This window comes from Somniosus microcephalus, unplaced genomic scaffold (assembly GCF_052327205.1).
Source record: "Somniosus microcephalus isolate GS21.2 unplaced genomic scaffold, FLI_Smic_1.0 unresolved_chr1, whole genome shotgun sequence".
Taxonomy (NCBI): domain Eukaryota; kingdom Metazoa; phylum Chordata; class Chondrichthyes; order Squaliformes; family Somniosidae; genus Somniosus; species Somniosus microcephalus.
Window position 1 is genome coordinate 162,632,936 of NW_028225179.1, and position 15,458 is coordinate 162,648,393.

The following is a 15,458-nucleotide window of genomic DNA, read 5'->3' on the forward strand; positions in this document are numbered from 1 at the left end:
TGGTGAATCTTCGCTGCACTCCCTCCATGGCAAGAACGTCCTTCCTCAGGTAAGGTGACCAAAACTGCACACAATACTCAAGATGTGGTCTCACCAAGGCCTTGTACAACTGTAGCAAGACATCCTTGCTCCTGTACTCGAACCCTCTTGCTACGAAGGCCAACATACCATTTGCCTTCTTAACCGCCTGCTACACCTGCATGCTTACCTTCAGCGACTGGTGCACAAGAACACCCAGGTCTCTTTGCACTTCCCCTTCTCCCAATCTATTGCCATTCAAATAATAATCTGCCTTCCTGTTTTTGCCACCAGTGGATAACCTCACATTTATCCACATTATAGTGCATTTGCCATGTTTCTGCCCAATCACCCAACCTGTCCAAATCGTACTGGAGTTTCACGACATCCTCCTCACAGCACACCCTCCCACCCAGCTTTGTGTCATTTGTGTGAAGTTTCAGGAATGGCAGGAATGACGTATGAGGAGAGATTGGGTCGATTGGGCTTATACTCGCTGGAGTTAAGAAGAATGAGGGGGATCTCATTGAAATTTATAAAATTCTGACAGGACTAGACAGACTAAATGCAGGAAGGATGTTCCCGATGGTCGGGGAGTCCAGAACCAGGGGTCACAGTCTAAGGATAAGGGGTAAGCCATTTAGGACTGAGATGAGGAGGAATTTCTTCACCCAGAGAGTGGTGAACCTGTGGAATTCTCTACCACAGAAGGCAGTGGAGGCCAATTCATTAAATATTTTCAAGAAGGAGTTAGATATATTTCTTAAGGCTAAAGGGATCAAGGGGTATGGGGAGAAAGCAGGGACAGCCATTTGGATGATCAGCCATGATCTCATTGAATGGCGGAGCAGGCTCGAGGGGCCGAATGGCCTGCTCCTATCTTCTATGTTTCTATATTAAATGTGGGTCCAAGACACATTCCCACGATCAGGCTTCGGATCTCCAACCTGAATAACAATTTGCCTCAAAACGAAGTCAGCTGCTATTTAGTTAAAATTTATTAAGACTTTGCAACCCGACAAATTTGTCACCTACACTTTAGCAGCAAAATACATTATGGTCTGGATGGGTTAACGTTCTTCTCCTCAAAATTATCCAACTTGGTGTGGGTTGTTCCACAGGATATTTGCCAGTTCGTTTTAAAGTTTTGATTACACACTACACATCAGGTGTCACAGTCAGAAGAGTGAAAATATGTTTTTTTTTTACATATAATCAGCAGCCAGAAATTTACAAGCACTTGCCAATATACAAACTTCCCTCATCAAACAGCAATTAAACTCTGGCTAGCCTCAGTGACTATCTAACCACTTAATGCAGGGAGTTCTTGAGTGACGAATGAGTGTTCTGGTTAGCAGCTGACCCTCAGTACAGTGCTTCATGCCCCAGAGACTACCTACAATCAAAGTTTTTTTTTATTCATTGATGGGATGTGGGCATCGCTGGCTAGGCTAGGCCTGCATTTAGTGCCCATCCCTAATTGCCCTTGAGAAGATGGTGGTGAGCCGCCTTCTTGAACCGCTGCAGTCCATATGGTGTAGGTACACCCACAATGCTGTTAGGAAGGGAGTTCCAGGATTTTGGCCCAGCGACAGTGAAGGAACGGCGATACAGGTTGGTGATGGTGTGTGGCTTGGAGGGGAACTTGTAGGTGGTGATGTTCCCATGCGTCTGCTGCCCTTGTCCTTCTAAGTGGTAGAGGTTGCGGGTTTGGAAGGTGCTGTTGAAGAAGCCTTGGCGAGTTGCTGCAGTGCATCTTGTAGATGGTACACACTGCAGCCACAGTGCGCCGGTGGTGGAGGGAGTGAATGTTGAAGGTGGTGGATGGAGTGCCAATCAAGCGGGCTGCTTTATCCTGAATGGTGTCGAGCTTCTTGAGTGTTGTTGGAGCTGCACTCATCCAGGTCATAGGAGATCAGCTCATTCTCATTATATTCAGGACCATCTGGATGATTAACCGTTAATTTGACATTATAATCATTAGCAAGTTGTGGAATGAGCTGTGTGGATCGCTTGCAATACGATTTTATGGTCGCTATAACCCCAAGGTATAGTACATCCTTGAACACATGCATCATTCGTTCAAAACATGGAGTTTTCCTGTATTCAAGTACTATTTTGTAAATCTGCAATTCGATTACTTATCCAAATGCTTACCGACCCTCAGCTGAACAGCTTACTCATTGCTTTGCCCATTTTTTCATTTTGTGCTTTGACCTGTTCATTAAGAATTCTCAGTTGCTGCACAGCAGCTGCGTTTCCCGGCTCCAATTCCAGCACTCTCTTCAAATCGCCTTTGGCTTTGACAAACTCATTGATGGAGGCATAGGCCTGGCCCCTGCGGTACAGGCACTTCACAGAGTCAGGGTCCATCGCCAGTGCCTTGGAGCAGTTCTGGATGACACTTCGGTACTGGTTTCGCTTTATCTGGCAGGCAGCCAGGTTCGAGTACAGTGTACTTCGAACCTTGTCGTACTCCTCTCCTTTCTCGGGAGGGACGTCATATGTCACCGTCACGAGCAGCCTCAGTGATTTTGCGTAACGCCGTGCGGCTCCAAAGAGGTTCCCATTTTTAAAATGCTCGGTGCCCTTGGCTTTGTGGTGCGAGGCTGCCTCCCACTTCTCTTCAAATCCCATTTCCCAAGAGTCCTTGTGACTGGTCAACTCTTCCAGTTTCACAGTAAACTTCGATCCTTCCCCGCAGTCCGTCAACGTCTCCATCAACCCTGGAGCCAGATGTACTTCACACTGCTCTCCCAGCAGCATTGTTTCAATACATTTGTCAATTATTTCCGCAAACTGTGTATCACTTTCCCCAAGAATCATCTCAACTGACTGATTGATCCCATTTCGGAAATGTTTCCCTGCGTCAAATTTGCTGGTCGGCTCCATTTCGACACAAACGCGACACTTTGATCCTTCTTTGGGTTTTGCTAGGCCGCTACCCCTCTGTAAAATTGTCTTCACAAAGGACCCATCTGGGCAGGCCCAAGTGAAAGATTGAGGATTGGTCCATGTTTTAGCTGGAGCATTTGGATTGCTCGTTTCCTCGGGCCCATCGCTGTGATTGGTGGCCTCCAAGGTCTCACTCAATTGGCTTGCTGCCATGATCCTTCAGTTTGAATAAATAGTCCCATCACACTGTGAGGTACTTGGTGGGTATGGCTCTGAAGGTGGTGATGGCTCCCAAGTCACGATACAGAAAGCAGCTCAGTCATTAAACACAGCATCTGCAAGGTTTTTTTTTAAATACCAAAGGTTAAAATGTGAGCATTTAAAAAAAGAAACTTTTTTTTTTACCATTTTTCCTGATGCTGCTCACTCGTTGATGTACGCTTTAAAAAGGTACCAATCTGGTACCTCTCCCAAATAGCCTCTCTTCACTGCATTTAGCTGTCTATTTTACCAGCGACATCCTGTCCACATACTTTTCAACGGGGTCTCTGGATAGCAATCAAGAGAGGTCATGGAACCCTGCCCCATTTTGCATTTCTCAAGGGGACCAAGTCCCACTGCTGCAACAGCTCACTCATCCCAAGGATTGAACCTGGAACATCGTATTCTGTTATGACTTGGTGTCACACCATGCAGCACGTTAACAATCACATTCTAAGTACTTTGGAACTTCAAACAAAGTTTCCCATGCCTATGTTGTTATATAAAATAACAGATACTTTCTTCCATTCAAACAAATATGAAACATGGAACCTTGGCTTTGCCTGAAACTCCTGTAATTTGCTTCACTCTATATTCAGCAGTTATTTTGCTTCATTCTCAGTGACATTCTTGTCAGTAAAGCACAACGAGTAAAAGCCAGACTATTAAAACCTGTGTGATGATTTTTTTTTCCATTTAAACTCAAGTTTACAAACAAAATTTGAACATCTGATCACTCTGTGCACCTCAAATTCTTCTAAACCGTAGACAAGATTTGCAAAAATCTGAAAACAGAACTAAAATGGGGACTGAGCGTTGCAGTGGGCTGAACACGATACTTCCCGCTCTCAACTGATACGAGTTTGGGCAGTCTCGAACCACTTGAAATGTCAGCACATGCCACTACTTCGAACTGCTCATAGTTTAGAAGTTTCACTCAAGGCCGCCAGGTCTGTTGGAACAGCAAATGAAAGTGCCAGCCTCATGCTTTAGGGGATGTTATGCTTGGGGTCTGCAGCAGTGTTTAAAGTGCACTCCCAACAGTCTGCATCTTACCTCATCGGGTAATTTATGGTACCATTTAATTTTTCTTACCTCAAAGTTTGTGTCCTGGTCAGAGTTCCAAATGCCATCTGAAGCCCGTCCGTACTCACGAGTGCTTCTCCCACCCCAGTGTGTGCTTACAGTCTAATAACCCCTCTACTGTTTACATGGAGAATCCCACTCACTGGATATGCCGGCAGGGACTGGTAATTTAATATGTCAGTAATGTAATCTAGCTTTGCAAGAAGTTATTTAAATATCAAATGAGCGATTCGGAGGTTGTAGCTACTTTCATGGCATAACGCCGTCTACAAAGAATTGCAGTCATCACATAATACTAGGGCACAAGTTCAACAGACAGTCTCAACACTTGGGTGTAAGCCTACCAAACAGCACATCGAAACATAGAAGATAGGAGCAGGAGTAGGCCATTCGGCCCCTCGAGCCTGCTCCGCCATTCAATGAGATCATGGCTGATCATCCAAATTCAGTACCCTGTCCCTGCTTTCTCCCCATATCCCTTGATCCCTTTAGCCTTAAGAAATATATCCAACTCCTTCTTGAATATATTTAATGAATTGGCCTCCACTGCCTTCTGTAGTAGAGAATTCCACAGGTTCACCACTCTCTGGGTGAAGAAATTCCTCCTCATCTCAGTCCTAAATGGCTTACCCCTTATCCTTAGACTGTGACCCCTGGTTCTGGACTCTCCGGCCATCGGGAACATCTTTCCTGCATCTAGTCGGTCTAGTCCTGTTAGAATTTTATAAGTTTCAATGAGATCCCCTCTCATTCTTCTAAACTCCAGCGAGTATAAGCCCAATCGACCCAATCTCTCCTCATACGTCATTCCTGCCATCCCAGGTATCAGTCTGGTGAATCTTCGCTGCGCTCCCTCCATGGCAAGAACATCCTTCCTCAGATAAGGCGACCAAAACTGCACACAATACTCAAGATGTGGTCGCACCAAGGCCCTGTACAACTGCAGCAAGACATCCTTGTTCTTGTACTCGAATCCTCTCGCTACGAAGGCCAACATACCATTTGCCTTCTTAACCGCCTGCTGCACCTGCATGCTTACATCGGCAATTTGTAATGCCAGGGAAGTGGCAGTGCACTCTGTGGAGGTAGGTATCTAAGGGCAGTACACTTGTCATGTGCAAGTCTGAGATAAAACTGGTGCTGCAACAATTGTGGAGCCACCAGCCACAAGATGGGGTCACTCGATGGGTGCACCGTAGCATATTCTACTTCAGGCACAAGTTGCAGTCGAGGCAAATTGTTGCAAACAGGGTAGAAGGTGCTTCAACCCATACATCCCTGACCTGGCAGCACTCAATGGTCCCACTGGGTGTCAAAACTGGCAAAGCTTTCTGCTGCCTATCAGAGACATCCTTCGACTGGATAATAGACAGTTATTCCCCTCAACTTCAAAATCCGTCGAATCTTGAACTACTGAAAAAAAACTAGTTATATTTCAGAAGCCCTAGTCATCAAAAACAGTACAGCTTAACGTATGATTGCAACAAACAAACTGAATAAAATGATCGATACTTACGCAAACAGCAATGAGGGATTGGATTTGTTCTCGCTCACTTGCCGTACAAGTGCATAGCCGTGTATCCTTCAGGAGCAAGCATACACCCCTGCTACTACATCCACCACTGTACCTTATCGGCAGAATGCAGAGGCCAGCTGGATTGGCTGCGATGAGGGTGTGCTGCGGTCATTTAAAAGAAATTACAACATTAACGTTTTGAAGTAATGCACACTCAGAAAGCGAAGCACAATATTGTGAAAAAAGTCTTGCTTTATAATCAAAACATACTGCTTCAAAAGAATTGTAGCTTACATCATTTACTCAAAAATCTGAAACAAAATTATGCTTTTCATGTTAGGTGATATAGTACCCTGAAACATACTTCCAAAAATCTTATATGTCAGCCATCCATAACATATCTGGGACTCTGCCTCCCTACAGGGGCTGTCTCCATAATCACCCCCATTAGTGATCATCCCCCTCGTAATCATCACCCTCAGTAATAATCCCCTTCCCCTCAGGAATAATCCCCCTTCCCCTCAGGAATAACCCCCCAGTAATAATCCCTTCCCCCCAGTAATTAATCCCTTCCCCCCAGTAATTAATCCCCCCAGTAATAATCCCCCTTCCCCCCCAGTAATTAATCCCTTCCCCCCAGTAATTAATCCCCCCAGTAATAATCCCCCTTCCCCCCAGTAATTAATCCTCCTCCCCCTCAGAAATGAATCCCCTCCCCCTCAGAAAATAATCCCCCTCCCCCTCAGTAATTAATACCCCTTCCCCTCAGTAATTAATACCCCTTCCCCTCAGTAATAATCCCCCTTCCCCTCAGTAATAATCCCCTCCCCATCAATAATAATCCCCGTCCCCTCAGTAATACCCCTCCCCAGTAATAATACGCCTCCCTCTCAGTAACAATTACTCTCCCCGTTAAAATCCCCCTTCCAGTCAGTAATAATCTCCCTCAGTAATAATCCCGCTCACTCTCCCCTCAGTAATAACCCGCTCCCCGGTCACTCTCCCCTCAGTAATAATCCGGCTCCCCGGTCACTCTCCCCTCAGTAATAATCCCCCTCCCCAGTCAGTAATGATCTCCCTCAGTAATAATCTCCCCGCTCAGTAATAATCCCGCTCCCCGGTCACTCTCCCCTCAGCAATAATCCCTCTCCCCGGTCACTCTCCCCTCGGCAATAATCCCGCTCCCCGGTCACTCTCCCCTCAGCAATAATCCCGCTCCCCGGTCACTCTCCCCTCAGTAATAATCCCGCTCCCCGGTCACTCTCCCCTCAGTAATAACCTGCTCCCCGGTCACTCTCCCCTCAGTAATAATCCGGCTCCCCGGTCACTCTCCCCTCAGTAATAATCCCCCTCCCCAGTCAGTAATGATCTCCCTCAGTAATAATCTCCCCGCTCAGTAATAATCCCGCTCCCCGGTCACTCTCCCCTCAGCAATAATCCCGCTCCCCGGTCACTCTCCGCTCAGCAATAATCCCGCTCCCCGGTCACTCTCCCCTCAGTAATAATCCCGCTCCCCGGTCACTCTCCCCTCAGTAATAACCCGCTCCCCGGTCACTCTCCCCTCAGTAATAATCCGGCTCCCCGGTCACTCTCCCCTCAGTAATAATCCCCCTCCCCAGTCAGTAATGATCTCCCTCAGTAATAATCTCCCCGCTCAGTAATAATCCCGCTCCCCGGTCACTCTCCCCTCAGCAATAATCCCGCTCCCCGGTCACTCTCCCCTCAGCAATAATCCCCCTCCCCGGTCACTCTCCCCTCAGCAATAATCCCGCTCCCCGGTCACTCTCCCCTCGGCAATAATCCCGCTCCCCGGTCACTCTCCGCTCGGCAATAATCCCGCTCCCCGGTCACTCTCCCCTCAGTAATAATCCCGCTCCCCGGTCACTCTCCCCTCAGTAATAATCCCGCTCCCCGGTCACTCTCCCCTCAGTAATAATCCCGCTCCCCGGTCACGCTCCCCTCAGTAATAATCCCCCTCCCCGGTCACTCTCCCCTCAGTAATAATCCCGCTCCCCGGTCACTCTCCCCTCAGCAATAATCCCGCTCCCCGGTCACTCTCCCCTCAGTAATAATCCCGCTCCCCGGTCACTCTCCCCTCAGGAATAATCCTCATCCCCGGTCACTCTCCCCTCAGCAATAATCCCGCTCCTCGGTCACTCTCCCCTCAGTAATAATCCCCCTCCCCGGTCAGTAATAATCTCCCTCAGTAATAATCTCCCCGCTCAGTAATAATCCCGCTCCCCAGTCACTCTCCCCTCAGTAATAATCCCCCTCCCCGGTCACTCTCCCCTCAGCAATAATCCCGCTCCCCGGTCACTCTCCCCTCAGTAATAATCCCGCTCCCCGGTCAGTAATAATCGCCCCGCTCAGTAATAATCCCGCTCCCTGGTCACTCTCCCCTCAGTAATAATCCCCCTCCCCGGTCACTCTCCCCTCAGTAATAGTCCTCATCCCCGGTCACTCTCCCCTCAGTAATAATCCCCCTCCCCGGTCACTCTCCCCTCAGTAATAATCCCGCTCCCCGGTCACTCTGCCCTCAGTAATAATCCCCCTCCCCGGTCACTCTCCCCTCAGTAATAATCCCCCTCCCCGGTCACTCTCCCCTCAGTAATAATCCCCCTCCCCGGTCACTCTCCCCTCAGTAATAATCCCCCTCCCCGGTCACTCTCCCCTCAGTAATAATCCCCCTCCCCGGTCACTCTCCCCTCAGTAATAATCCCGCTCCCCGGTCACTCTCCCCTCAGTAATAATCCCGCTCCCCGGTCACTCTCCCCTCAGTAAAAATCCCCCTCCCCGGTCACTCTCCCCTCAGTAATAATCCCGCTCCCCGGTCACTCTCCCCTCAGCAATAATCCCGCTCCCCGGTCACTCTCCCCTCAGCAATAATCCCGCTCCCCGGTCACTCTCCCCTCAGTAATAATCCCGCTCCCCGGTCACTCTCCCCTCAGTAATAATCCCGCTCCCCGGTCACTCTCCCCTCAGTAATAATCCCCCTCCCCGGTCACTCTCCCCTCAGCAATAATCCCGCTCCCCGGTCACTCTCCCCTCAGCAATAATCCCCCTCCCCGGTCACTCTCCCCTCAGTAATAATCCCCCTCCCCGGTCACTCTCCCCTCAGTAATAATCCCCCTCCCCGGTCACTCTCCCCTCAGTAATAATCCCCCTCCCCGGTCACTCTCCCCTCAGTAATAATCCCCCTCCCCGGTCACTCTCCCCTCAGCAATAATCCTCCTCCCCGGTCACTCTCCCTGCTCAGTAATCCGCTCCCCGGTTACTCTCCCCTCAGTAATAATCCCCTCCCCCCGTCACTCTCCCCTCAGTAATAATCCCGCTCCCCGGTCACTCTCCCCTCAGTAATAATCCACCTTCCCGGTCAGTCTCCCCTCAGTAATAATCCCGCTCCCCGGTCACGCTCCCCTCAGTAATAATCCCGCTCCCCGGTCACTCTCCCCTCAGTAATAATCCCGCTCCCCGGTCACTCTCCCCTCAGTAATAATCCCCCTCCCCGGTCACTCTCCCCTCAGTAATAATCCTCATCCCCGGTCACTCTCCCCTCAGTAATAATCCCCCTCCCCGGTCACTCTCCCCTCAGTAATAATCCCGCTCCCCGGTCACTCTCCCCTCAGTAATAATCCCGCTCCCCGGTCACTCTCCCCTCAGTAATAATCCCCCTCCCCGGTCACTCTCCCCTCAGTAATAATCCCGCTCCCCGGTCACCCTCTCCTCAGTAATAATCCCCCTCCCCGGTCACTCTCCCCTCAGTAATAATCCCGCTCCCCGGTCACTCTCCCCTCAGTAATAATCCCGCTCCCCGGTCACTCTCCCCTCAGTAATAATCCCGCTCCCCGGTCACTCTCCCCTCAGTAATAATCCCGCTCCCCGGTCACCCTCCCCTCAGTAATAATCCCGCTCCCCGGTCACTCTCCCCTCAGTAATAATCCCGCTCCCCGGTCACTCTCCCCTCAGTAATAATCCCGCTCCCCGGTCACCCTCCCCTCAATAATAATCCCGCTCTCCCCTCAGTAATAATCCCGCTCCCCGGTCACTCTCCCCTCAACCGTCCTTGCACTCACCCCAACATCCGGCGCGGTGGCGTCACTTCTCCAGCAACCGGCTTCCGCTTGCCTTAGCGACGACGGCCGCCGCCAACTCCTTCGCTTGTTCAGCCGCGCTCATTGGTCGTCAGTCAGCAATCAAAACCGCACCTATCAAAGAAAGACACCAACTGGCAAATTATAAATAAAAACAAAACAAAGAGGTTGCGGGAGGGGGGGCTTATTGATGTAAAATAAAAATCAGCGCCTCCCCAACATCGGGCCCCGCCTCGCGGAGTCACGTCCTTAGCAACCAGCGCCGATGTGTGACTGAGACACCAGCCATGTCATGAGGTCTTGCTGCTCCTCCATCAGATGCTGACTGCCCACTGACAGAGCCCAGCCATGTCGTGAGGTCTTGCTGCTCCTCCATCAGATGCTACAGCCCACTGACAGAGCCCAGCCGTGTCGTGAGGTCTTACTGCTCCTCCATCAGATGCTGCCTGCCCACTGACAGAGCCCAGCCATGTCATGAGGTCTTGCTGCTCCTCCATCAGATGCTACTGCCCACTGACAGAGCCCAGCCATGTCATGAGGTGTTGCTGCTCCTCCATCAGATGCTGACTGCCCACTGACAGAGCCCAGCCATGTCGTGAGGTCGTGCTGCTCCTCCATCAGATGCTACAGCCCACTGACAGAGCCCAGCCATGTCGTGAGGTCGTGCTGCTCCTCCATCAGATGCTACAGCCCACTGACAGAGCCCAGCCATGTCGTGAGGTCTTGCTGCTCCTCCATCAGATGCTTACTGCCCGCTGACAGAGCCCAGCCATGTCATGAGGTGTTGTTGCTTCTGAGGGGGATTGAGAGATGCTGAGAGGTTGTTTCCCCCGGCTGGAGTGTCTAGAACTAGGGGGTATAGTCTCAGGATAAGGGGACGGCCATTTAAGACTTAGATGAGGAGGAATTTCTTCACTCAGAGGGTTGCGAATCTTTGGAATTCTCTGCCCCAGAGGGCTGTGAATGCTGAGTCTTTGAGTATATTCAAGGCTGATATCGATAGATTTTTGGACTCTAGCGAATCAAGGGATTTGGAGATCGGGCAGGAAAGTGGAGTTGAGGTCGATGATCAGCCATGATCTTATTGAATGGTGGAGCAGGCTCGAGGGGCCGTATGGCCTACTCCTACTTTTACTACTTAAGATACTGCTAATCTCAGATGCAACTAGAATGGGTACAAGTCATGCCGTAGCTATACAAAGCCCTGGTTTCACCTTTGCTGCAGCGCCCTTTCGCCACCACCAGATGTCCCAAAGCGCTTGGTAGCCAAAGAAGTACTTTTACTTTTTGAATGTTGCAATGTAGGAAACACGGCAGCCAACTTGCACCCAGCACAATCCGCAATGTAATAATTAACAGATAATCTGCTTTTTTTTAGTGATGTTGATTGAGAGATAAATATTGGCCAGGACACCGGAACTCCCCTGCTCTTCTTCAAAATAGTGCCATGGGATCTTTTACATCCACCTCAGAGACCAGACAGGGCCTGGGTTTAACGTCTCATCTGAAAGACAGCACCTCCAACGGTGCGGCGCTCCCTCAGTACTGCCACTCCGACAGTGATGCGCTCCCTCAGTACTGCCCCTCCGACAGTGCGGCGCTCCCTCAGCACCGCCCCTCCGACAGTGCGGCGCTCCCTCAGTACTGCCCCTCCGACAGTGCGGCGCTCCCTCAGTACTGCCCCTCCGACAGTGCGGCGCTCCCTCAGTACTGCCCCTCCGACAGTGCGGCGCTCCCTCAGTACTGCCCCTCCGACAGTGCGGCGCTCCCTCAGTACTGCCCCTCCGACAGTGCGGCGCTCCCTCAGTACTGCCCCTCCGACAGTGCGGCGCTCCCTCAGTACTGCCCCTCCGACAGTGCGGCGCTCCCTCAGTACTGCCCCTCCGACAGTGCGGCGCTCCCTCAGTACTGCCCCTCCGACAGTGCGGCGCTCCCTCAGTACTGCCCCTCCGACAGTGCGGCGCTCCCTCAGTACTGCCCCTCCGACAGTGCGGCGCTCCCTCAGTACTGCCCCTCCGACAGTGCGGCGCTCCCTCAGTACTGCCCCTCCGACAGTGCGGCGCTCCCTCAGTACTGCCCCTCCGACAGTGCGGCGCTCTCTCAGTACTGCCCCTCCGACAGTGCGGCGCTCTCTCAGTACTGCCCCTCCGACAGTGCGGCGCTCCCTCAGTACTGCCCCTCCGACAGTGCGGTGCTCCCTCAGTATTACCCCTCTGACAGTGAGGCGCTCCCTCAGTATTGCCCCTCCGACAGTGAGGCAATCCCTCAGTACTGCCCTGCTGACAGTGCGGCGCTCCCTCAGTACTGCCCCTCTGACAGTGCCGGCGCTCGCTCAGCACTGCTCCTCCGACAGTGCGGCGCTCCCTCCGTATTGCCCCTCCGACAGCGAGGCAATCCCTCAGTACTGCCCTGCTGACAGTGCGGCGCTCCCTCAGTATTGCCCCTCCGACAGTGCGGCACTCCCTCAGTACTGCCCCTCCGACAGTGCGGCGCTCCCTCAGTACTGCCCCTCCGACAGTGCGGCGCTCCCTCAGTACTGCCCCTCCGACAGTGCGGCGCTCTCTCAATACTGCCCCTCCGACAGTGCGGCGCTCCCTCAGTACTGCCCCTCCGACAGTGCGGCGCTCCCTCAGTACTGCCCCTCCGACAGTGCGGTGCTCCCTCAGTATTACCCCTCTGACAGTGAGGCGCTCCCTCAGTATTGCCCCTCCGACAGTGAGGCAATCCCTCAGTACTGCCCCTCCGACAGTGCGGCGCTCCCTCAGTACTGCCCCTCCGACAGTGCGGCGCTCCCTCAGTATTACCCCTCTGACAGTGAGGCGCTCCCTCAGTATTGCCCCTCCGACAGTGAGGCAATCCCTCAGTACTGCTCCTCCGACAGTGCGGCGCTCCCTCAGTACTGCCCTGCTGACAGTGCGGCGCTCCCTCAGTATTACCCCTCTGACAGTGAGGCGCTCCCTCAGTATTGCCCCTCCGACAGTGAGGCAATCCCTCAGTACTGCCCTGCTGACAGTGCGGCGCTCCGTCAGTATTGCCCCTCCGACAGTGCGGCACTCCCTCAGTACTGCCCCTCTGACAGTGCCGGCGCTCGCTCAGCACTGCTCCTCCGACAGTGCAGCGCTCCCGCAAACAGCAATGTGATAACGACCAGATCATCTGTTTTCAGTGATGTTAATTGAGGGATAAATATTGGCCCAGGACGCCCGGGAGAACGCCCCTGCTCTTCTTCAAAATAGTGCCATTGGGTCTTTTACATCCACCTGAGAGAGCAGACGGGGCCTCGGTTTAATGTCTCATCTGAAAGGCGGCAGCTCCCTCAGCACTGCACTGGAGTGTCAGCCTAGATTTCTGTGCTCAAGTCCCTGGAGTGGGACTATGAACCCACAACCTTCTGACTCAGAGGCAAGAGTGCCACCCACTGAGCCACAACTGACACTAGTTAGACCATATCTAGAGTACTGTGTCGGGTTCTGGGCACCACACTTTAGGAAGGATATAATGGCCTTGGAGAGAGTGCAGCGTAGGTTTACCAAAATGATACTCAGACTCCAAGGGTTAAATTATGAGCAGTGATTACACAAACTAGGGTTGTATTCCCTGGAATTTAGACAGTTATGGGGTGATCTGATCAAAGGTTTCAAGTGAACAGCTTTCTCAACTTTGAGATGCGAGTTCAATTCCCACACCGGGATTTGATCGCAGAGGCTAGACGGACAATTTCAGTGCCGCTCCGATGGAATGATCGAAGTTTTCAGGATATTAAGGGGAACAGATAGGGGTAGATCGAGAGAAACTGTTTTGTAAGAGTTTCGCAAAATTCCCCTGAAAACAAGAGAAACATTGGTCCACATCGTGGATGAAGATTTATGTGTTTTTGAATTGCCTCTGGGTCAGATCAATGTTTTGAAGCATGCTCAGAGCCACGAAAGACTGCTGGACTGGACTACAACGGAGTCGAGGAAATTCGTGGAAGTATTCACACACATTGAGAAGGAACATCTTTTAAGGCTTGTGCTTTTGAGCCCGGTCAAACACAGAGGTTTACAGCTTGTAATGTGTTTGTGTGAAAGACCTGGCAATCAAACCAGGGAGGTCAGGAGCTGCCCACTTGACCCGAGGTCGATTATGGCTGGCTATGATTCAGCAGCCAATCACAGTCCCTTTTTTGTGTACTGGTCAGACAGAACGGCAGCAGAATGAAAGACCTGTCAATCAAACCAGGGAGGTCAGGAGTTGCCCACTTGACCCAAGGCCGATTATGGCTGGCTATGTTTAAACAAGCAATTCAGCAACCAATCATAGTCCTTTTGTTTGTGTACTGGAACTTTAGGCGGGAATTTTTCCAGACAGAGCGGCAGCAGCAACAGGTATAAAAGATAGCTGCTGAGAAACTATCGGGTCTCTTTTTGTACTTTGCTGGATCACAGGTGAGCAGAGTGTTCTGACTCCTCAACAAGACAACCTAGCAAGGAGTTTGGGGTGGTGATTTAAGGGAATTGCTAAGATTGTTTAAATAACATTGTAGCCATTGTATCCCTCGTTTTTGCCGTCTGTACCCCCTTGTTATATACTTTTGTTGCATTTACTATATTCGTGTGGTATAGTTTATATTTGATTATGGTTCTTTAGTTTAATAAATTTTGACTTTGCTCATATCCAAACAAATTGTCCGCTTTAACATCATTAATTGTAAGTCCTCCAGTCAGAACTGAAAGGTGGGGTAGCGATTCGGAACCACTGTTAAAATTGGTTTACAGTGCAGCAGGCAAAAAGGCTGCTGGCCAGGTATGTTACCATAAACCAGGTAATAGATGCCCCCCCTACAGTTTCTGCCGGTTGGGGAGTCTAGGACTAGGGGCAGAGTCTAAAAAATTACAGCCAGACCTTTCAGGTGTGACATTAGGAAACACTTCTACACACAAAGGGTGGTAGAAGTTTGGAACTCTCTTCCACCAATGGCAACTGATGCTGGATCAATTATTAATTTTAAACCTGAGATTGATAGATTTTTGTTAACCATAGGTATTAAGGGATGTGGGCCAAAGGCGGGTTTATGGAGTTAGGTTGCAGATCAGCTATGATCTCACTGAATGGTGGAACAGGCTCAGGCTCGAGGGGCTAAATGACCTCCTACTGTTCCTATGTTCCTAAAACAATGCTGGAAATGGCGGGATCACAGCGGGAGAGGTGGTTGGCGGGTCCCACTCCCGGCTCCAGCCCGCTCTCTCCAAGTGATTTTACGTAGATTGGGCTTGTTAAGCCCGCCCTGCACGTTTCTCGGCCAATTAAATGGAAGCGGGTCTGATGATGTCATTTGATGACGCGTCATCAGCTGGTTTCCTTAAAGGGACCGTGCCCACATTCATTTTGAGAGTTGTGCTGTCAGTGTTCTGCAGCACTGTGGTGCTGCAAACACTGACAAGCACTGCCACAAAGATGCACGGCTGCACCAAGGCTCTCGCATAACTGCCTACATATGAGGGGTCACAGCACGCAGGGAGGTTCTCTTCCCTTCCCATGGGCGGATGAGACCTCCCCAGGACACCAATGCAGCCTGGTTGCCCACTGCACAGGAGGGTAAAAGCAGGGAT

General features: G+C 51.1%; 1 protein-coding gene across 4 annotated transcripts; it reads right to left on the reverse strand.

Moving 5' to 3' along the window:
• Nucleotides 1-998: 998 nt before the first annotated feature.
• LOC147096432 (FK506-binding protein-like) lies at nucleotides 999-6,263 on the reverse strand. 4 transcript variants are annotated; one of them, XM_085975206.1, is made up of 3 exons: nucleotides 6,141-6,263; nucleotides 5,777-5,938; nucleotides 999-3,248 (listed from the first exon to the last, which is right to left on the reverse strand). In XM_085975206.1, exon 3 carries the CDS (start codon nucleotides 3,124-3,126, stop codon nucleotides 2,182-2,184), a length of 945 nt encoding a protein of 314 aa, XP_085831332.1. In that variant the 5' UTR covers nucleotides 3,127-3,248; nucleotides 5,777-5,938; nucleotides 6,141-6,263; the 3' UTR covers nucleotides 999-2,181. The 4 variants fall into 4 exon arrangements, with proteins under 4 accessions (XP_085831332.1, XP_085831333.1, XP_085831330.1 ...); XM_085975207.1 differs by having other exon boundaries at nucleotides 6,129-6,263; XM_085975204.1 differs by having other exon boundaries at nucleotides 6,071-6,263.
• Nucleotides 6,264-15,458: the final 9,195 nt, after the last annotated feature.